Source organism: Bos taurus, chromosome 3 (assembly GCF_002263795.3).
Source record: "Bos taurus isolate L1 Dominette 01449 registration number 42190680 breed Hereford chromosome 3, ARS-UCD2.0, whole genome shotgun sequence".
Lineage (NCBI taxonomy): Eukaryota > Metazoa > Chordata > Mammalia > Artiodactyla > Bovidae > Bos > Bos taurus.
In genome coordinates, this window is record NC_037330.1 from 13806800 (window position 1) to 13828972 (window position 22173).

The following is a 22173-nucleotide window of genomic DNA, read 5'->3' on the forward strand; positions in this document are numbered from 1 at the left end:
CGGGAAGAAGCGAAAGCTCCGTTTCATGGAGGCTGAGGCAAGAGAAAATTTCGGAGCCTGGATGTGGAGGAGCAAAACAGAACTAACTCAGGAAATTGTCTTTGAGAAAAAGGCCGAACCTAGGCTGGGAATCAGGCTGGGGTAGGTGGAGAAACCTGCAAGTTTAAAGGAAAAAAAGAAGAGAATATTTTCAGAGATTTTTCTCTGGTTTGTGGTATTGCTACCATTTTAAAGGTAAAAAGCATTGCATTCAGGTGTTTTTTTTTTTTTTTTTTGGTGCGATTGGCTCATTTAAAAATTTCAGAACCTTTTCATCTAAAAGCTTTTTTTTTCCAAGGAAATTATAATTTCGATTTCCCAGGGTTGCACTGGACTTGTAAGGAGTGCTGTTGTGTACATACTATTGTATGGTTTTATTTATTTTTTTACTGTGCAAATCAGCTGGAAGATTTTTTTCCAGGTGTCAGTTTGGATTTTTTCATCTTTTTTTTTTTTTTTGGTCCCTCAGTATATCTGTTGTTGTCGTTTTAAGCATTGGAGACCAGAGAATTATTTTTTTCCCCTTTGGAGCTTGAGGCTCTTGCCAACGTAAGGACAGCTGGGAAAACTGGATTAAAAGGATGTTTTTAATCTATATTTTGCAGTTAAGATTGATATTTTGAAGGCACATTCTTTCTGTGATTTTTTTTTTTAAGCCCACAGCGCTAACCTTGAAGAGATTTGTGGTTGGGTTTTTGGTTTCTAAGAAGGTCATAGTTTTTCTCTTTTTCTTTCGTTTTTTTTTTTTTTTTTTTAAAGAGGGGGGAGGGGAAAGGGGGGCTAAGAAAGGAGACCATGTTAACTGGTAGAAGTAGAATGGAGCTTCAGTCACCCGGGTCCTGAGAGCTGGAGGAAAAAGGATTGTCTTCAAGTTGGGAGGCCCTCCTCTCACCTCTTTAAAAATTGTGAGCGATTCAGTCCTGATCAAGACATCACAACTACAGGATTCTGAAACCGTGGAGACACCGAGAAACCATGAGTGTAAGGTTACCCCAGAGTATAGACAGGTAAGTTTGCTAATAATGTGGTTTTTCAACACTTATTTAAGGAAAGACTGGGAAAGAAGGTGTTGCATTTTGATAAAAGATTGCAAAATAAGGGTCTGGGTGGGCTGTGGGTATTGGTGGGGTCCCTGGGGATTGTCTGGACATGTGTGTTTATGTTCCCTCTGTGTATGTGTCCATGTTCAAAACGTAATCTCCTTAATCAGTGTTTTTTAAGTGCAAGCAGTAGACAGTGACGCAAGGAGTGGGGAAAGAGGGGGAAACGCTTTCTAGCCGCCTTTGACTTTTGCCAGGCCAGAGGCTGAATTTGAGTCCCTAACTTGCCAGCTTAGGGGTGGGAGGCGGGCACAAGCCTGGTCACGTGAGACCCCTAGGGTGACTGGGACTGGCTTTAGGTGTTGGAGCTGCGGGGGGAAGGGCTCTGGCAGGGGCGTGGGCCTCCACCGGCTGGTTGTTGTGGAATGGTGGGGCTTGGTGATGGGGTGGATCCCATTTCTAGAATGAGGAGGATGTTCTTGGCCTGAATGATGGGACAGAAACATAGTTTGCACCCATACAGGTCTGGATTTTACCAGTGGCTGATAATGGCCTGCAGAATGGCATAGGTCAACCCTAGAATTTCTTCTTCTCCAAGCTTGGGGTTTAAATTGAAATCGGCCAACCAGCTAATGCTCTAGGTATAATCTGCCAAGCCGTTTTTAATAAGCTTGACTCTGCAAAATGGGCCTTCCCTCTGCCTAGAGCCGGAAGGATTTGTTTTGGGCTCTTAGGCCTGATATGCAGAGGCACTGGCCCTTAGAGTCTGAGCACAGGATGTCCCATACCCCCTACCCGCCTCCCCACCCCGAGAGTTTGCCCAGCCTCCTCATCAGTACACTACATTTTACAACTTCGAAAGGTATCTGCCTTTTCCTTTCCTCCCCTTCTCTTCAACCCTTAGAGAACCTAGAGAGAGGATAGTTTTGTGGGTGCTGCACGCATCCTAACTGGATGGATGGGTGGTTGGAGGACTGAGCGAGCAGATGAAAGGACTGGGCCTGGGGGTGGGGTGGGAATTACTGGAGAGATAGGGAAGAATATTTGCAAAGGAGCAATGAGTTGTTTTCTCCCTGTCCAGTTAACCTTTGATTATCCATGCTGATAATTTCTTTTTGGCAGTGGAATGTGGCCTGAAATGCATATAATCTCTCTCTCTCCCAAACACTAATCTCTGTATTGCCTCTGAGCCCCGTTTAGATTAGTTCAGCAGTCCCTAGACAGGGACCTGACTTGGCAGTGGAGAGAAGGCAGACAGCCACAAGGACAGATAGTGTACGTGACTGCTTAAACCTCCATCTCTTCCCCTTTTTGTGGCTTCTATTTAGTTTGACTCTTGTCAAGGCAGGGAGTTGAAATGGTTACATGACTGCCCTTCTCTTTTACCCTCTTGGAATTTAAGAATTAACACACTTGCCTCTTTGAGGTTGGGGATGAACTGTTCCTCTGAATTCAGAGTTGTGAGAAGGTAGAAACCCAGGTGTTGAGGGTGAAAGAGTTAATGAAGATTCCTGGGCTGGAGTGAGATGCTCCTCTGGGAGTTTGGACACCCTCACAGTCTTCTCAGGGTGTGTATAGCATGGTTTTTCTGAGTGCTTTCATAGAAATGTATCTATTTGAACCTCCCAGTATTTCCGTGAGGCAGACAAGACAGAGGTTTTCCTTTCCATTTTACAGAAGGGGTGATTGAGGCTCAGAGAGGATACCTGGCTAGCCCAGTGCCATCTTCCCTGACTCGTGGCAGAAGCTAGACTCAGATGCAAGCCTTCTAAACCGGAAGCTCTTACTGTTATCCCACCCTAAGTATTGGGTTGGCCAAAAAGGTCGTTCCAGTTTTTCCTTATAGTCTTATAAACCCAAAAGAACTTTTTGGCCAGCCCAAGAGATTTGTCTACTAGTCCTATGAAATGGGAGTGGGGCAGTTTTATTCTCTCTGGTAGTAGAGTACGGTGCTTTTTGGCACCCCCATTGCACTTGGGATAGTGCAGCTTTGCAGGTTGAGAGCATTCTTCACTTCCACTCCCACCCCATTTCTCTTCCTCATCAGCGGGTCAGATCTGGGGCTTGAGTCCCCTTCAAGGTATTTCCAGCTGCACTGGATCTTTACCCCTTTAGCATTAGGTTCGTTCTGTTGGATCTTTTGACATCTCAGGTTCGATACCCCTGTGGATTTTAAATATTTCACAGTGTTACACAATTTTATACTGTACTAGAGAGATTAAGTGGGAGGATTTCAGACTGTTGAGGCAGGGACTCTCTTTTAGTTTTTCGATTTGCTGTGTAGGGAGCCTAGTGTAAGGTACTGCGCTCCAACAGTGTTTGAGAAAATTTAAGTGTGCGGTTCTTGCTTACAGAGAGCATGCAGTCTAACTTGAGAAACTAGGAAAGGTATGAGAGATATAAAAGCAACACTCTCCTATAAACTCTGGAGAGGCAAGAATTGGGTTTTCTTTGCTCAGGTATATCCCTGCGTGCCTGACTAAGTGCCTTCCATTGGATGAATGCTCACCAAATACTTGACATGAACGAATATTGGAATGAATGAATATGTCGGCACGTATAAGTTCATCCATTTCAGATTTTTCAAGGTTCGTGTGTTAATTTCAAATGTAGTCAAAGTAAGGTCAATTAGAGAAGGCTTCCTTGATGATGTGTATTTTCTAGGACATAAGCAACCTGATGGAGGACCACGTCTATGAAGAGAGATAGTGGCTCAAGGAATAGAAGGCTGTGGAGAGACTTTAATCCCCTCTTGGGGAGTGACTCCTGGTCCAAAGAAACATGAAATATTCGCAGCTAATCTTGATCTTGCAGTGTTAATCAGTTGTTACTGAAAGATGGGCTGAATTGTAGCTGTTCATGTCCCTTTCCGTTTTTGCCTGTGGACAATTTATTGCCCATTAGTGTGTTCTTCTCAAAAGTTTCTAAAAATGTGTTTGATATTGCAAGCAGAGATAATAATAGTGAATTATTTTTATAGGAATGATAATGAGTTTTGCTATGCCATGTATATCCATTTCCCTAGTTCTCCATGGCAAATGTTTTTGAGATGGCCAGATGGGTTAGGAGTTTGCATCCATAGAACAGCTTTTCTCTGTGCAGAGACAGCTCATGTGAGGACTAGAGCAGATGGAGAAGTACTAGATTTAAGCCGAGTTCTTGGTTTGAGCCCTGGCATTCCCCTTAACTGTGTGACCTTGGGCAAATCACATGCCTCCTTTGGTTTCCTCATTTATATGAAATGCTTTCCAGTCACAAACATTTTCACATAGCTTGTCATTTGAGGATTATAATATTTATTACATCTTTCTCATGGTGCTGTTGAAAGGAGCAAATCAAATCAGGTAATATTTCACATTGCTTTCTAAACTGTAAAGCTCTAGAAATTTTAGTTGGTAAACTCAGGGATTTGATTTAGCTTTGGGCACGACTTTCTGAACTGGCCCAAAACAAATTAAGAGTGACCGAAAGATCTTTCCATTGTTTTGAAGAATTTAACCAGAGTGAACAGGCTTTTTTGTTGCAGAAGTACATGAGGTTAGAAAGAAGGCATACTTTTCCAATGGTCAGGGTTGGGTGATGATAGTAGAATATGAGAAGGGGAAGGTTATTGAATCTCCTTCCCAGGAATTTTGATGAATGGGAGAGGCTTGAGCTACCTTGGCTTCCTTAGATGGGGATAGAAAGGATTTGTTTTATGATCTCTGGCTCTTCCTTGTTTTAGAAGCATATGACTTTCCTAATTCAGAATAAACCGAGACCCAAGCAACTGTTCCTTATCAGGGATCTGAGATTAAATGTAACTTTTCCCCAGCATGTAGCCTTTTTTTTTCCCAGAGGAGGCAAAATCTGGAGTGAGGTGTATGGAGGAGGGGGAAGGGGGTGGAGGAGGGAGAAAGAAGCTTCAGGCTGAGGAATGTTTGTAGAGAGGAAAAGCTGGTGGCCTAGGCTGAGGAGGAGGTGGGGGAAAACCCTTGCCACCTCGGGCTCCCTGCTCCCACTTCAGGTTCTTGCTGAGCCCTGGAAACAAGACGTACAGCTGAGTTTCTACCTAGGTTAGATGTTGGCCTCCCAGAACAGTATCTTCCCTGGTGGCTCAGACGGTAAAGCGTCTGCCTGCAATGTGGGAGACCCGGGTTCGATCCCTGGGTCAGGAAGATCCCCAGGAGAAGGAAATGGCAACCCACTCCAGTACTCTTGCCTGGAAAATCCCATGGACAGAGGAGCCTGGTAGGCTACAGTCCATGGGGTTGCAAAGAGTCAGACACGACTGAGTGACTTCACTCCCAGAACAATGACAGGGATCCAGAGCTCCAAATAATAAGTCCCCTGAAATGCTGAGTCTTCTCCAAAATGTACCCTGGTGCTCTCCAGGCGTGAGATTAGAGATGGCAATGGATTTGCACATGAAACATTTGGTGATTAATCACCATTATGAACAGGAGCAGTCTAAGCTTACCTTCACATACTCAGAAACATTTCTGAAAGAGCACCCTTTGATAAACAAATTCATTTAGCTTTTTTTTTAATAGTCAAAGTACTGTCGGAGTCCCTTTGATTGTATTTAGCAGAGTAGACCAAAAAATGTGAAAAGTTTAATGACAATGAGTTCGTCAGAAATAAAAATGATTCTGTGAAGGTCACATGGCTAGTCCCCAAATTGGTACAAAGACAAAGGAGTTCTGGAAGCTTGTAACCTCCATGGAATAGAGTTTGGAAACTTTTGGATAGTGTCCCTTACTGCTTTAAAGATCTGGGCCTCCGCTGTATGTGAAAGGGCTTTGTTAACACTGAGGTTCCATGAAACGTAAGGACTGGTTTTAATCTATATCTGCTTCACATCTTCATAGTGGCACTACTTTTAAAAATCCATTTTATTGGTTAATTATTTTTAAAACTTAATTTCAAGATTTATCCTGTGGCTTGGAAACCCGTTTCACCATGGACTGTGCATTCTTCTTTTCTCAGTCACTGTCCTTGGGAAAAGACTCAAGTGGAGACCTGCTCGTGGCCTCCAAGGTCACTTCTTTGCCCCATGGAGGGAAGCAGGACTGCAGAAAGTTGCAGGTTCTGGTTTCAAGAGAAAAAAGTATTCATTACTTTATGAAAAGTTGTGTTAGATCCCTTGTGAAAGGAGACGTGGAGTTCTGAGGGAAGACCCTCCCCACCAGCATCTGAGTAAATAGATGAGTAAATTAGGGTAGCCAGCCTCTCAGATTTGATTCCTTCTAGCTGTTATGTTCTTTGAGCCTCTGAAAATATAATGCCTGTGCCCTTTCTTTCAGTGAGCCAGGACTTTTTCAGGAACCCTATCTGCCTTCCTGAAAACCAGTGAAAAATGAAAGTTTGAAAAAAAACAAAACAGAGAACAGAGTGGCCTGATGAAGTGGGAGGGGAAATGGAAGAAGTACAATGATGTAGAAGCGTAAGGAGGGGCCAGGAAATCTGTGGCCCCCAACAGACTTGGAGTCGGATTTGGAAGACATTTTCAAGGCCTGGAAAAGCACCTGAATTTGTGGCCCTAGAGCAAATGAACAGAGTTGAGGGGAAAATCACAGAAGTCTTAAGTCTTAAGGGATCCTCTTCTTTACTCTTGACTCCAAATAGGCTATCTCTTGAGGTGGTTCAGAAGGTTGAGGGGCTCCCATTTTCGCTGATCCCCTGTGGTTCCGTGAGTTGAATAGTTGAGGACTCTTTTGATTACCAAATTTTCCTTCAGTACATGTTTTTTTTTGGCTGCGCTGCATGGCTTGCAGGATATTAGTTCCCTGACCAGGTGTTGAACCCAGTCCTGACAGTAAAAGCGCCAAGTCCTAACCACTGGACCACCAGGGAATTTCCTCCTTTGCTATAATTTAAGCCCATCTTCCTGCCTTTTACTTCTGATTTCAGCACAGGCCCTGAAGTCCCTTGTATCCCTCTGTCATCTTTAATGACTTCTTCAAGATTCTCTTCTTTCTACAGGATAGCAAACTAAGATGTGGCTGTGTGAGAAGGGAGCTTTGAGTGTGCAGAGTGAAGTGGCTCCATTCAGTCTGGATTTTCAGCACTTTCTCCTCCAGTATTTAAAGCTACCATAAAATGGTGCAGTGAGATCTGTAGTCACCAGTCGTGGCCTGGCATCAAATCACGGAGGAAACAGGACCAATCTGCCAGCCTTCCAGATGCTGACCTGTGATCAGAGGCGCTTGCAGTCAGTCCGTTGGATGGCAGACAGTTATCAAATAGCTCCATGCTCAGCTCAGTGCTTAGTGTTCTGGTAGATAATTTGCAAGAATGTGGAGCTTACATTCTTGTTGGGAAATGTAATTAATGAAGCAATGTGAAACAATAAAAAGATAGTACATCATTGCTGAATCTTGATGTATACCAAAAAGGTACATTTAGAGACAAGGAAGAAGTTGATGCTAATGAGAACAGCCAGGGGAGGGGTAGTTAGATATTATTTAAGTCAAAGAAAGAGAGGAGGCCCTTTCAGACAAAGGGAACAGCAAAAGCCAAGTTCTGGTGTAGAATCAAGCATGAAGGTAGCCTCAGGATGGTAAGAGTGTTGGTCTTCGTAGAGCAGAAAGAAATTAGGTTGTCAGGGCGAGTATGGTGGGAGGGTGGTGTGAGGATAAAGATATTCAGACTGATGTGGTAGGAAATGAGAACCAGTGAGGTTTGTGTAATATATGGTGATAAAAAGAATGTTTACAAAAAGAATTCTGATATTATGTAAATGAGAAGACAGCAAAAGATAATGTGAGAGCAAAGAAGAAGGGCAGGATTTGAAAGACATTTTGGAAGGAAAATCAACAAGGTCTGGTTGTTAAGGCTGAAATCAGATTTGGTTCTGAAGTTTTGGAGACTGGCTGACTAGAAGGGTAGTGCTATTGCTCAAGAGAGTAAGACCATCAGTAAAAGTCATTCCACCTCCCATGGGTACCCAGCAATTCACTGAACACAGCATATCAAATGATACTTATCTTGCTAAGGCCTTTAGGTTAGGCTGTTTCTACCAAATAGTATTATTTATTTATTTACCAAATAGTTTTAAGAGTTCTTCCAAAGGAAGGGAGAGAAGGGAGTGAGTTCTTTGAGATTCCCGTAGGAAATGGGTCATGATTTGAGGAGATTAACATGTATTTGAAATCCTGATTAATTAATCATACCCCACTCACAGCAGACTGAACTCCAGGGCTCAGGGGCTATCTCTGCAGAAATCACCCTAGTAGCACGATTATAGAGAGGACAGGACTTGAAGCTGGGAGAGCTTTGTGTGAGCCCCAACTCAGCCGCTAACTAGCTGTGAGATCAGGACGATTTGTGTAAAAGCGTTTGGTGAATTCTATTGTGCCAAACATATGGTTAGTGTTGTTGAGGCATTTGGTTTGGCAGGGACCCCAGATTGGTCTGAACTCTCCTCTGCTGCCACCGGAAGACCTGTGCTTAGGTGCTGAGACCTCTGCTGATTCTAAACAGGACTGACAGGCATGGCTCTGGGAACACACAGAACAAACACCGGACGTACCAGTTAAAGATCAGATGCGGAAGGTTCTGTCCCAAGGAGATCCTTTTTGTGTGTGTGTGCTGGAAACTTTTGTTCAGTGTCTTTACTTTCCAGCCCAAACTCCCCAGCTTAGGATCCATGCTTTCCTCAATTCAGCCCGCATCTCACTAATTGTAGGTCTTGTTACTGTCCCCTACGATCCCGCTTCGGGTAGGCCAGCCTGTTTCCTAGACCCCATCACTCTTTCCACATCTTTATATGCATCTTTCTCTTCCCAACTCTCCTTAATCTTAGTTTCTTCAAGGAGGCCTTTTCTGGTTAATATCATCAAACTCTACAGTACATTTATATTATTCCTTTTGCACATCCATATAGCAAGTCAACTTTTCCTACCTTTTTAAAAAGTTATGTATTTATTAATTTTGGCTGCACTTGGTGTTCATTGCTGTGCATGGGCTTTCCCTCATTGTGCTGAGCAGGGACTACTCTCTAGTTGCAGAGAAGTCTTCTCTTTGCAGAGGCTTCTCTTGTTGCACCGCACCTGCTCTAGGCTACACAGGCTCAGCAGTTGCAGTGCCTGGGCTTAGTTGCCCCATGGCATGTGGAATCTTCACGGAGCAGGGATAGAACCTGGGCCCCCTGCCTTGGCAAGTGGATTCCTAACCATTGTACCACCAGGAAAGTCCCTCTTATACCTTTCGTATGTTGCTATAAAATACTTTGTCAAGTTCTAGCAGAATCACTAGCACACGATCTACTATTATAAATAAATATTGGGTGCTTTTCCATTCTTTGCATGATTTATGTTGGGTATTATGTCCTATCCTATTTCTTGGGGTTCAGAAGCAGTGTCTCTTCATTTTTTCATTTTTCTAGATTGTCTTCTAGTGCCCAGTAGAGTTCTCTTTGTATGAGTTGTATTCCTCCCTGCAGTTACCTGACTTGAACTGTAGTTGATTCTTGACGTTTCCAGTTCCCTCCATGCCTACCCAAGGGATTTCAAGAAAGCAGTACTAAACATGGCTTCCCAGGTGGCTCAGTGGTCCAAAAAGAAAAAAAAAAAACAGTCTGCCAATGCAGGAGACACAGGAGACTTGGGTTGGATTTCTGGGTCTGGAAGATCCCCTGAAAAGGGAAATGGCAACCCATTCCAGTATTCTTGCCTGGAGAACCATGGGCAGAGGAACCTGGCGGGCTACAGTCCATGGGATCTTGAAGAGTTGGACATGACTGAGCGACCAGCACACACTCAACTCGAAACATCGCTGCTAAGCGTGGAGACTGAGAATTCCATGTTCTTATTGGGCACGAGATCCTGGGCATTTGGTATTTCTTTTAGGGGCAGAGCAGCCTTGAGGTTGTTGGCCTCCAGCTTCTCCCAGCTCTCAGGGGATTTCCCTACTGGCTGCCTCATTTCAGAGCTGCTGTTCCCTGCAGGGGTCTGACGGCACTGGCCTGCCCTGCCATTGTCCTGCCTGCCCCAGGCTGGCCCCATTCATTTCCCAGAGCACAACCCTCAGAAGCTTTCCTCCAAGAGACTGCTGCTGCAGAGAAAGGCCACTGTTGTTCTGGGGGGAGGTGGCTGGAGAGAGTGTAGTAAATAGCTTTGTGAATGGGACCTTGTATGAGGCTAGAACCGCAGACCCTTTTCTCCTCAGAGCCCTAGGGCTGGGGGCAAAAAGCCACTAGGACTTCAGTGTGTTCACAGGAACAGGGTCTGAGGTTTAGGAATACTCGTGCTATCCCTCAAATAGTGGCATTGGTCCATTTAAGAAGTCTTCGCTGGCTGGTGCCCCTCAAGGCACTAGGGTTCAGCATGCATAAGCTGCTTACCCTGCTCTCTGGGAGCCTGTAGTTTTGTAGGGGAGGCATAAGGGAGCAGGAGTTGTATGATACCACCCTGAACTCTTCGCTGATATCAGTTGAGGCACGTGGGAGACCATCAAGAAGCTATGCTGGAGGAAGTGGCCTTTAATTGAGGCCTGAAAATGAGAGCCAGGCTTGAGTGAGGGAAAGTCCAGGCAGAGGGAACAATGTGTACTGAAGACAGAAGGCAAGGAAGGGCCTGGAGTGGCAGGAGCTGAAAACATCTGTGGTCTAAAGAGAGGCGGTGGGCGGTCTCAGTCGTTCATTGGTGTCCGCCTCTTTGCGACCTCATGGACTGTAGCCCACCAGGCTCCTCTGCCCATGGGATTCTTCAAGCAAGAATACTGGAGTGGGTTGTCATTTCCTCCTCCAGGGGATCTTTCTGACCCAGAGATCGAACACAGATCTCCTGCATTACAGGTGGATTCTTTCCTGCTGAGCCACCAGGGAAGCACTGAGACTTTAGAACAATTAATTAGATGAAACAGGAGAGTAGGCAGGGAGCTAGGGCTTGGGAACCATGTAATCTTCCTTGCTAGGGGTTTGGACTTTATCCTGAGGGCAGTGCAGGACCATTGCAAGACAAGTAGAGAGTGACATGGTCAGATATGCTTTTAAAAAATAACAAGATCACCCCAACTGCAATGTGGGCCTTCACACTGAAAGAATAGAGAGAGGGAAGACAAATTAGGAGCCCACTGCAGTCATGTGGGCAGGAGGTGAGGTAGCATCTACCAGGGAAGTGACAGTGGAGACAGAGAAAAATGAAGACTTAAGTGGTTGGTTTTGTGAAGGAGAGTTGAGGCGCAGATGGCAATCTTATTCTTGGCTTGGGCTGCTGGGTGGTACTGTTCATTCATTTTCTGCAGTTTGAGTAGGGTCTTAGTGGCAGCATGCAGTATCTTTGGCCCAGGGACTCTTGAGTTGTAGCCTGCAGGCTTAGTTGCCTCAAGGCACATGAGATCTTAGTTCTGAGACCAAGGAAACCAGGGGTGGAGCCTGCGTCCCATGCATTGGAAGGCAGGTTCTTAACCACTGATCCACAAGGAAAAGTCCCTGGGTGGTACTCTTCAGTGAAAAGGGGAACTCAAGAGGAAGAGTGTGATTGAGGGAAGGAGTCTCTTTTGGGCATGATGAGTTTGAAGTGCCTGTGGGTGATCACAAGGAAGGTGTTAAGCAGGCCAGCAGCTGGTTACACAGGCCTGGAGGTCAGGAACATGTGCGGGGCTGTGGTCATCAGTATCTGGACAGAATAGTGGAAGTGGGAGGCTGTCCAGGGACAGGGTGTAGAGTGAGAGGAGAGCCTTGGACAGAACCCTGAGGGGCACTGCTTCAAAAGAGAGGCAGAGGAAGAGGATCCCACACAAGAGACTGGTGGGGAGCAGCAGGAGAACAGCAGCTAGGGCAGTGTGGAATCTCAGAAATGGGCGGGGGAGTGGCCAAAGGCAGCAAGTGCTCCCAGGGGGCAAAGGGTGGAGAGGATAGAGAAGTGTCTGGATTTAGTAACTAGGAGGCTTTTCATGGCCTTGGGAATGGGGGAGGAGCCAGTTTGGAATGAGTTTAAGAGGAAAGAGGAGGTGAGGAGAGGGTGATATAGTCTGGTCAGTTCTTTTATGAAATTTAGTCAGAAAGAAGAGGAACCAATGTAGCCCATTGGTCTCCATTCACAGGCCTTTGAGCCCCTTTTTTCCAGGTAGGACTAGGTTGTTTTCCAGTCAGAGTTTGGTGTACACCTAGAGTCCGCTGTGGTAGAGGCAGCAGGGGAGGTGTGTGACAGGATTAAAGGAAAAATCAGGCTCAAGAGAAGAAGTCAGTTTTTAAAGTAGGAGAGAACACAACTGATAGAGAAGGATGGAGGTTTTAGTGCCAAGATAAGAGTGCCATAATGATGGCACTCCTTTGTATTTCTGCCCTATGATATGGAGTTTGTAAAGTGTTCTTGGTCTGTTATCTTTTTGAGACAGTTTAGGCAAGTGTTTGCATTCCCATATTATAGGTGGGGAAATAAGCTCAGAGAGGCTTTAATGACTTGTCTAAGTCTGTAAACTAGTAAGTAATGGATTTGGGATTAAAAAAATAAAAAATCTGTGCTTACAGAGCCCTAGCCTCCTGCTCTTTCCATTTTCCTGTCCCCCTGACCAAGCTCACGGTAAAAAATGTGTACATCTTTGAGGGAGCCAGACATCAGGTTTGCGTGACACAAATAAAGGGTGCCCTCCAGGAAGATAGATTGGTTGATCAGGAACCAAGTCTCTTGCATGTTTAATCTCTTCCCGGTAAGCTTTCTTGTCCATGGCTCCCTGGTAGGACCTGAGGTTTGCATTCGCTATTCAAGAGGAAGAAAACTTCCCTCCTCCTCTGCCTCCTGCTTGGTTAATGATGGGGAAAATGGCACTTAGGGGCCAGGTAAGTTCAGTGACATTGGGAAGAATGAAATTTCAGAAGTGACTCAGCATTCTTTCACTAAGCAATGTGGCACCTTTAAGCTATTCAAGGATCTTATCTGTGTGCTGTGGTACCTGGGACTGTGTAGTGAATGGATGCTCAGTAACGTTTCACTAAATGAATAGATGTGTGTGTGTGTGTGTGTGTGCGCACGCGCGTGCATGCGTGTGTGTGCATGTGTACTCAGTCTGACTTTTTTGTGATCCCATGGACTGTAGTCCACTAGGCTCCTCTGTCAGGGATTTTCAGGCAAGAAAACTGGAGCAAGTTGCTATTTCCTTCTCCATGGCATCTTCCCAACCCAGGGATTGAACCCGAATCTCTTGTGCCTCTTGCCTTGGCAGGCAGATTCTTTACTACTAGCCCACTTGTTCAGTTCAGTTCAGTCACTCAGTCGTGTCCAACTCATTGCGACCCCATGAATCGCAGCACGCCGGGCCTCCCTGTCCATCACCAACTCCCGGAGTTCACTCAGACTCACGTCCATCGAGTCAGTGATGCCATCCAGCCATCTCATCCTCTGTCGTCCCCTTCTCCTCCTGCCCCCAATCCCTCCCAGCATCAGAGTCTTTTCCAGTGAGTCAACTCTTCGCATGAGGTGGCCAAAGTACTGGAGTTTCAGCTTTAGCATCATTCCTTCCAAAGAAATCCCAGGGCTGATCTTCAGAATGGACTGGTTGGATCTCCTTGCAGTCCAAGGGACTCTCAAGAGTCTTCTCCAACACCATAGTTCAAAAGCATCAATTCTTTGGTGCTCAGCCTTCTTCACAGTCCAACTCTCACATCCATACGTGACCACTGGAAAAACCATAGCCTTGACTAGACAGACCTTTGTTGGCAAAGTAATGTCTCTGCTTTTGAATATGCTATCTAGGTTGGTCATAACTTTCCTTCCAAGGAGTAAGCGTCTTTTAATTTCATGGCTGCAGTCACCATCTGCAGTGATTTTGGAGCCCAGAAAAATAAAATCTGACACTGTTTGCACTGTTTCCCCATCTATTTCCCATGAGGTGATGGGACCAGATGCCATGATCTTCATTCTCTGAATGTTGAGCTTTAAGCCAACTTTTTCACTCTCCACTTTCACTTTCATCAAGAGGCTTTTGAGTTCCTCTTCACTTTCTGCCATAAGGGTGGTGTCATCTGCATATCTGAGGTTATTGATATTTCTCCTGGCAGTCTTGATTCCAGCTTGTGTTTCTTCCAGCCCAGCGTTTCTCATGATGTACTCTGCATAGAAGTTAAATAAGCAGGGTGACAATATACAGCCCTGACGTACTCCTCTTCCTATTTGGAACCAGTCTGTTTTTCCATGTCCAGTTCTAACTGTTGCTTCCTGACCTGCATACAAATTTCTCAAGAGGCAGGTCAGGTGGTCTGGTATTCCCATCTCTTTCAGAATTTTCCACAGTTTATTGTGATCCACACAGTCAAAGGCTTTGGCATAGTCAATAAAGCAGAAATAGATGTTTTTCTGGAACTCTCTTGCTTTTTCCATGATCCAGCGGATGTTGGCAATTTGATCTCTGGTTCCTCTGCCTTTTCTAAAACCAGCTTGAACATCAGGAAGTTCATGGTTCACGTATTGCTGAAGCCTGGCTTGGAGAATTTTGAGCATTACTTTACTAGCATGTGAGATAAGTGCAATTGTGTGGTAGTTTGAGCATTCTTTGGCATTGCCTTTCTTTGGGATTGGAATGAAAACTGCCCTTTTCCAGTCCTGTGGCCACTGCTGAGTTTTCCAAATTTGTTGAAATATTGAGTGCAGCACTTTCACAGCATCATCTTTCAGGATTTGAAATAGCTCAACTGGAATTCCATCACCTCCACTAGCTTTGTTCGTAGTTTGTTTCTAAGGCCCACTTGACTTCACATTCCAGGATGTCTGGCTCTAGGTGAGTGATCACACCATCGTGATTATCTTGGTCGTGAAGATCTTTGTACAGTTCTTCTGTGTATTCTTGCCACCTCTTCTTAATATCTTCTCCTTCTGTTAGGTCCATACCACTTCTGTCCTTTATCGAGCCCATCTTTGCATGAAATGTTCCCTTGGTATGTCTGATTTTCTTGAAGAGATCTCCAGTCTTTCCCATTCTGTTGTTTTCCTCTATTTCTTTGCATTGTTCGCTGAAGAAGGCTTTCTTATCTGTCCTTGCTATTCTTTGGAACTCTGCATTCAGATGCTTATATCTTTCTTTTTCTCCTTTACTTTTTGCTTCTCTTCTTTTCACAGCTATTTGTAAGGCCTCCCCAGACAGCCATTTTGCTTTTTTGCATTTCTTTTCCTTGGGGATGGTCTTGATCCCTGTCTCCTGTACAATGTCACGAACCTCATTCTATAGTTCATCAGGCACTCTTATCTATCAGATCTAGGCCCTTAAATCTATTTCTCACTTCCACTGTATAATCATAAGGGATTTGATTGAGGTCATACCTGAATGGTCTAGTGGTTTTCCCTACTTTCTTCAATTTAAGTCTGAATTTGGCCTCCACTTGGGAAGCCCCCTAAATGAATGGGTACGATTTTTTAATTAACGCCTTTATGATATATAACTCACATACCATCACTACTTTAGGATATACAGTTTAGTGGTTTTTAGTATATTCACAGAGTTATGCACACATCTCTATTATCTCATTCCAGGAAATTTTCATCACTCCAAAAGAAACCTCATACCCCTTAGCAGTCATTCCCTCACCACCCCGCTAGCCCTAAGCAACCATGAATCTACTTTCTGTCTCTGTAAATTTGCCTATTCTAAACATTTCCCCTACATGGAATCATATAATATGTGGCCTTTTGTGCCTGACTTCTTTCACACATGATATTTTTCCAAGTTCATCCATCTATGTTGTAGCATATATTAGTGTTTTATTCCTTTTTATGGCCAAGAAACATTCCATTGTATGGATATACTACCTTCTGTTTGTCCATTCATTAACTCATGGGCATTTGGGCCCTTTCCACTGCTGGGTTATGATGCATGATGCTGCTGTGAACTTTTGTGTACAAGTTTTTGTGTGGAGGTACCTTTCCATTTTTCTATACATAGGGTGGGGAATTGCTGGATCATATGGTATGTCAGTGTTCAGCATTTTAAGGAACTGCCGAACTGTTTTCCAAAGTGGCTAAACCATTGTACATTCCCACCAACAAACTGAGAATCCAGTTTTCCCACATCTTCACCAGTAGTTGTTTTACTGGCTGTCTTTTGATGATAGCCATCCTACCAGGTATCAAGTAGTATCTCATTGTGATTTTGATGTGCATTTTCTTAATGACTAGTGGAGCTTCCCAGATGCTGTTAATGGTAAAGAACGCACCTGCCAACGTTTGATCCCTGGGCCGGGAAGATCCCCTGGAGGAGGGCAAGGCAATCCACTCTAGTATTCTTGCCTGGAGAATCCCCTTGGACAGAGGAGCCTGGCAGGCTGCAGTCCATAGGATCACACAGAGTCAGACGTGATTGAAGCGAGCACGCATACAATGACTAGTGATGCTGAGCATCTTGTCATGTGCTTGTTGGCAGTTTGCATATCTTCTTAAGAGATGTCTGTTCAGATTCTTTGTCCATTTTTTATTTGTCTTTTTATTGTTGACTCATGGATGATTTTATGCTAAGTCACCTAACCTCGCTAGGCCTGACTGAGTTTCATCAATCATAAAATGGTAAAGTTGGATTTGATCTCTGCGATCCCCCCAACTCTCATGTTATTTAATCTGTGGAACTTCAGTCACTCTTTTAAGGTTCTGCTCACCAGATTGCATGGTAGACTAGTTGTTAGGAGTATGAATTTTGAGTCAAATAGACCTGGGTTTCCTGTTACTCAGTCCCTCTCAGCCTCAGTTTCTCCTGTTGGAAAATGAGGGAAAAAAGTATTTTTCTCATAGGTTTCTTGCAAGAAATTAAGTAGTTTTCTTGCAAAAAAAATAATGCATGTAAAGTGCTTAGGAAAATACCTGACATAGGTAAGAGTTACCAGGTGGCGCTAGTGGTAAAGAATCTGCCCACCAATGCAGGAGACACAAGAAACACGGGTTCGATCCTTGGGTTGGGAAGATCCTGTAGAGAAGGAAATGGCTACCCACTCCAGTATTCTTGCCTGGAGAATCCCGTGGACTGAGGAGCCTGGTAGGCTGCAGTCCTTGAGGTCACAGAGTCAGATGCAACTGAGCACACACACATCTCCTTACTGCCTCACATCTTAGTCTCCAGGTGGATGAGCCAGGTCCTCATTCCTTAGGTATGACTCACCTGTCCTGATCACAGAGGTTCTGCACAGATCAGTATTGTTAAGTTATCCATTGCTGCATAGCAAACCACCCCAAACAGTGACTTAACATTAACATTAATTATTTTGCACACAGTTCTGGGGGTTGACTGGGTTGAGCTAAGCAGTTGTTCGCAATTGGGATCTCTCACCCAGGAGGAGTTATATAGGGCCCGACCTGGCCTGGGGCTTCAAAGGTCTCTCCACTGTGGCCTCTGTGTTGGGAAGACTCAAACAGCTGGGAGCTGAAACAGCTGGAGCTCCTCCACTCTGTGTTTCTCTCTCTCTTTTTCTCTCTCTGGAATCTCCAGATTCTCTCTCCACCTGGTGGGATTGGGGTAGCCAGACTTCTTAAAGAGTGACTGAAGGCTCCCAGAGCAGGCATCCCAAGACATTTGCAGAGGCTGCATCCCCCTTTATGAGCTAGCCTCGGAAGTCACTTCATGTCACTTTTGCCTTACTCTCATGAGCTGAGGGATTCTCAAAGGCCTGGCCAGGATCAGGGACGGGTATAGACTCTACTTCCTGATGGGAAGTGGCAAGGCTCTGGAAGAGCATGAAGGATGGGAAATTTTGTTGTGGTTACTTTTGAAAAATTCAATTTGCTACAGTTACTTAACTTCTTTACGGTTAATTTTTGTTCCTCCTGTCCTTCAAATACCAGTTCAAAACTTCCTTACTAGTGAAGTCTTACCTGACTGATGCCTTGATTCAGGTTTCTTCTTTTTCCTGTATCTCTGACCACAGAAATTTGCTGTTGATTTTTTTTATGTGACGTCTGCTTATCTTTTCTGTCATCTATAAATACTCCCATAGTACTTACAACTGGACTCTGGACTCTTTAACTGGTGTCAAGTGAAAGTGGAAGTGAAGTCGCTCAGTCAGGTCTGACTCTTTGCGACCCCATGGACTGTAGCCTACCAGGCTCCTCTGCCCATGGGATTTTCCAGGCAAGAGTACTTGAGTGGGGTGCCATTTCCTTCTCCAGAAGTGGTGTCAGCTAGTGCCCTAAATTCTCCAGTTGGGATTTTTCCAATAACTTTAATCGGTTAGTGTTCAAGTGTTGACTGGTTCTCTCTTGGTTAAAGTTTCTTGCAATTTTTCAGACTAACTGCTAACTCTGATCCATCTGGCTTTTTAGGGAAATCCAAATTCTGCACCCTTTTGTTCTCTCGTAGGACACTACATCCATCGTGTAAGTATATAGAAGAGTGGATAGGGAAGATCCGTAATAACAGCTGGCAGGTGTCCAGTACTTTACTAGTTTTTTGAAAAGTGCTTTAACAGTCATTCTGATACACACTTCTTAACAATTATTGTTCTCCTTTATATATGAGCACACCGAGGCCCACGGGAGTTGAGACTTGAAATCACCACTGTAGTGAACCTAGGTCCCTGGCTCTAAATCCTGGGCTTCTTCCTCTTGATTGAGAAGGATGGTCTGGCTGTAACACTCTTAATCACCCAGAGCTCCAGGGAGCCCCACAGAACTCATCTCAGAAATGAGGACTCTGGGACTGAGTTGTGTTTTCCTCCTGTGGTCTTGCCTCTGCTGCTTTTATTCTTTATACCAGAGATTGAGTTGCTTGGGACCCCTGTGAGCTTGGTTACTTTGCAAAGGGTGCTCCCAGTTGGGAAGTGTGTGTGTGTCTCTGTGTGTTTGTTCCAGGAGGAGGGTCTGAGACATAGTGCTTATAGGACAGGAAGCACAGAATGATAGGAAAGTAGCTAGAGAAGATAGAGAAAGAAAATCTCTCAATTTAACTTTAACTGGTTAAGTTTGAAGTTGCCTTGTCTTCAGTTAGGAGAGTAGTGTCGGTTGCAGAACTGATGCTTTCTCTCCATCTGACCCTGCTGGTGATTTGCCTCTGCCTCCAAATTGATACTTGTGTCATCAGGGGCTCTGCACTAAGAATCTGCTTCATTTCATTTCCTGTCTTGGTGATCAAATGCTCGGGGAGTTTTATTAGGGTACTTGTGGAGGAACTGAGACACAAACCAGGCAAAGGATGCGAACCACTTAATATAATAATCCTTGCAGTACGAAGCATTTACACAGTGCTTTTACTCTTCAAAGCACTTTCCGTCTACTGTTGGGCTTTAGCCTCACTGTGTACTTGAGGGGAAGCACCCAGGGCATGAGCAGGGCATCTCTCTTCAGTTGCCTTCGTTTCCCTCTCCTTCTTGGAGCTGGGTTCCCCTAGGACACATTGTTTTGATTGCTTTTTCCAGCTTTTGGAATTGCCTCCTTTCTGATATAGCTTATCTCCTGTCTTTCTCATGAATGGAGTGCCTTCCCTTCCTGGTGGTAATTAACAGGGGAGCCTGCTCATCTGTGTGGCCATCCTGTCTGTCAGTATCAATCTCATGGAGAGCCTTTTATATGAAAGCTACAAGATTAGAAAATAGATTGGCCGAGGCACAAGGATTACCAACTCTAGGGCTAAGAACCCGCAGCTTCAGGAGAGCATGGAGGAGGGGTGGTGAGGAGGGGAGGATGAGATAACTAGCTGGCAGCATGAGTCCTGCTGGAATCTGAGGCTCTTCTCCCCTCTCTGCCAGACTTTCCCCTCGTCTCATATCCATCAGCATTTACTCCCGCCCCATGTTATGTGCTCATGACTCTTCTAGATGCCTTGGGAAAGAGAATGGAGACAAGTGGTCCCTGACTGTAGGGAACCTAAAGGCTACTTGGGAAGACACCTGCAAAAGACCTCCGAACCCTTAAGCAGCATAATACTTTACTGGAATGGGGAGTAAAGGCATCTTAGCCCACCCCCAAGGAGCTTATTGGCGAAGGAAATGGCAACCTACTTCAGTATTCTTGCCTGGAGAATCCCATGGACAGAGGAGCCTGGGAGAGGGGGCTGCAGTCCATGGGTTCGCAAAGAGTCGCATGCGGCTGAAGCGACTTAGCACGCAAGGAACTTACTATTGGTGGAGATAAAGAATTTCCTCTGCTTTCTGATCTTACCTTCAAGTCTTATTTGGCAGTTCACTGACTTCAAGAAGAAATATTTATTGATCCCAAGTTGGTATGTCAGCATTGTGCTAGAGGTTATAGGGATTTAATATTTATCAACAGATATTTAACCTAAGGTATGTGTTCAAAAAATAGGAAATGAGTAATAAAGGAATAGTCACTCCAGATGCGAGAAGTGACATACCTGATATCCTCTTTAAAAGATTTTCTCTGTTATTAAGAATAGGTGTTCAGGAGAAAAGCAGGAAGGACCATTTAGCTGTTGCAGAAATCTAGGCAGATGATGGGCATGAACACTGAGTCAGAAATCTCCGTTGTTTTTACTGTGGCATAGATACAAACACCTTTTTTCCCCTTAGCCAACTGTGCTTTATTTTAATTAATTACTTTAATTGGAAGATAATTACTTTACAATGTTGTGGGTTTTGCCATACATCGACATGAATCAGCCATGGGGGCACATGTGTCCCCCCCATCCTGAACCCCTCCCACCTCCCTCCCCACCCCATCCCCCTGGGTTGTCCCAGAGCACCCGCTTTGAGTGCCCTGCTTCATGCATTGAACTTACACTGGTCGTCTATTTTACATATGGTAATATACATGTTTAATTGCTAGTCTATGATTTAGTAAATGCTAAATCATCCCACCCTCGCTTTCTCCCACAGAGTCCAAAAGTCTGTGCATTGAACTCCAAAGTCTGAACTCCAAAAGTCTGTTCCTTACATCTGTGCCTCTTTTGTTACTATGCATATAGTATCATCATTACCCTCTTTCTAAATTCCATATATATGCGTTAATATACTGTGTTGGTGTTACTCTTTCTGATTTACTTCACTCTGTATAATAGGCTCCAGTTTCATCCACCTCATTAAGAACTGACTCAAATGCAATCCTTTTTATAGCTGAGTAATATTCCATTGTGTATATGTACCACAACTTCCTTATCCATTCATCTGCTGATGGACGTCTAGGGTGCTTCCATGTCCTGGCTATTGTAAACAGTGCTGCGATGAACATTGAGGTACACGTGTCTCTTTCAATTCTGGTTTCCTTGATGTGTATGCCCAGCAGTGGGATTGCTGGGGATTTTATTTTTTAAATTGAGGTAAAATTAACATAATATAAAATTAATCACCTAAAATGTACAGTTCAGTGGCATAAAGTACATTCATAGTGTTGTATAACCATCACTTCTCTCTAGTTCCAAAATGCTTCATCTCCCCAAAGGGAAGCCCCTTACTCATTAGCAGTCATTCCCTATTCTCCCTTCTCCCCTACTTCTACAAATATCTTATAGTTGGGAATAGGATAGCTTTCAATGAGGTTTGGTTTGCTTCCCCCATATGTCTTATCTTTAATTATCTTTATTGGTCAAAGATAAAAAGGGGATTGTTATAAATGTACCCTAAAGTCAGATAAAAAATACATTAGGTGTAAAATACATAATAAGCTGGGCTTCTCCCATACCTGCAGACAAGATTTTTGAGGATTAGTGAACTAGCTGATTTAATTGCTACTTCATCTAACCTTCATGACTTCACAGTCCACAGCCGTTTATTTATGTCATAATAATCCCTTGTGTTTGTACATTACTTTGCAGTTTTACAGTTTGAATATTTTTATACATAAGCCTTTTTGTTAATAACAGCTTTATTGAAATACAATTCACATGTCATAAAATTCACCCTCAAGTGTGCAACCATCTCCACTGTCTAGTACCAGACATTTTCATCACCCCAAAAAGACCTCATACCCATTAGCAGTCACTCTCCATTCCCCTCTCCCCACAGCCTCAGGCAACCACTAATCTACTTTCTATCTCCATAGATTGGCTTATTCAGGACAGGTCATATAAATGGAGTCATACAATATTTGTTCTTTTGTATCTGGTTTGTTTCACCTAGCGTATTTTCAGGTTTCATCTATGTTGTAGCATTTATCAAACTTTGACTCCTTTTTTGGCTGAATAATCCTGTATCCCATTGTGTATATGTGCCATCTTTTTATCTGTCACCTGCTGGTGGGCACTTGGGTTG

General features: G+C 44.2%; 1 protein-coding gene across 8 annotated transcripts in view; it reads left to right on the forward strand.

Annotated features, from left to right (window-relative positions):
• Positions 1 to 549: 549 nt before the first annotated feature.
• Positions 550 to 22173, forward strand: part of ARHGEF11 (Rho guanine nucleotide exchange factor 11) — a 115972-nt gene continuing 94348 nt past the window's right edge. For all 8 annotated transcript variants that reach the window (XM_059884961.1, XM_059884963.1, XM_059884962.1 and 5 more), the window contains exon 1: positions 550 to 1046. In XM_059884961.1, the coding sequence (XP_059740944.1) occupies positions 1015 to 1046 (32 nt within the window). In that variant the 5' untranslated portion in view covers positions 550 to 1014. The remainder of the gene's footprint in view (positions 1047 to 22173) is intronic.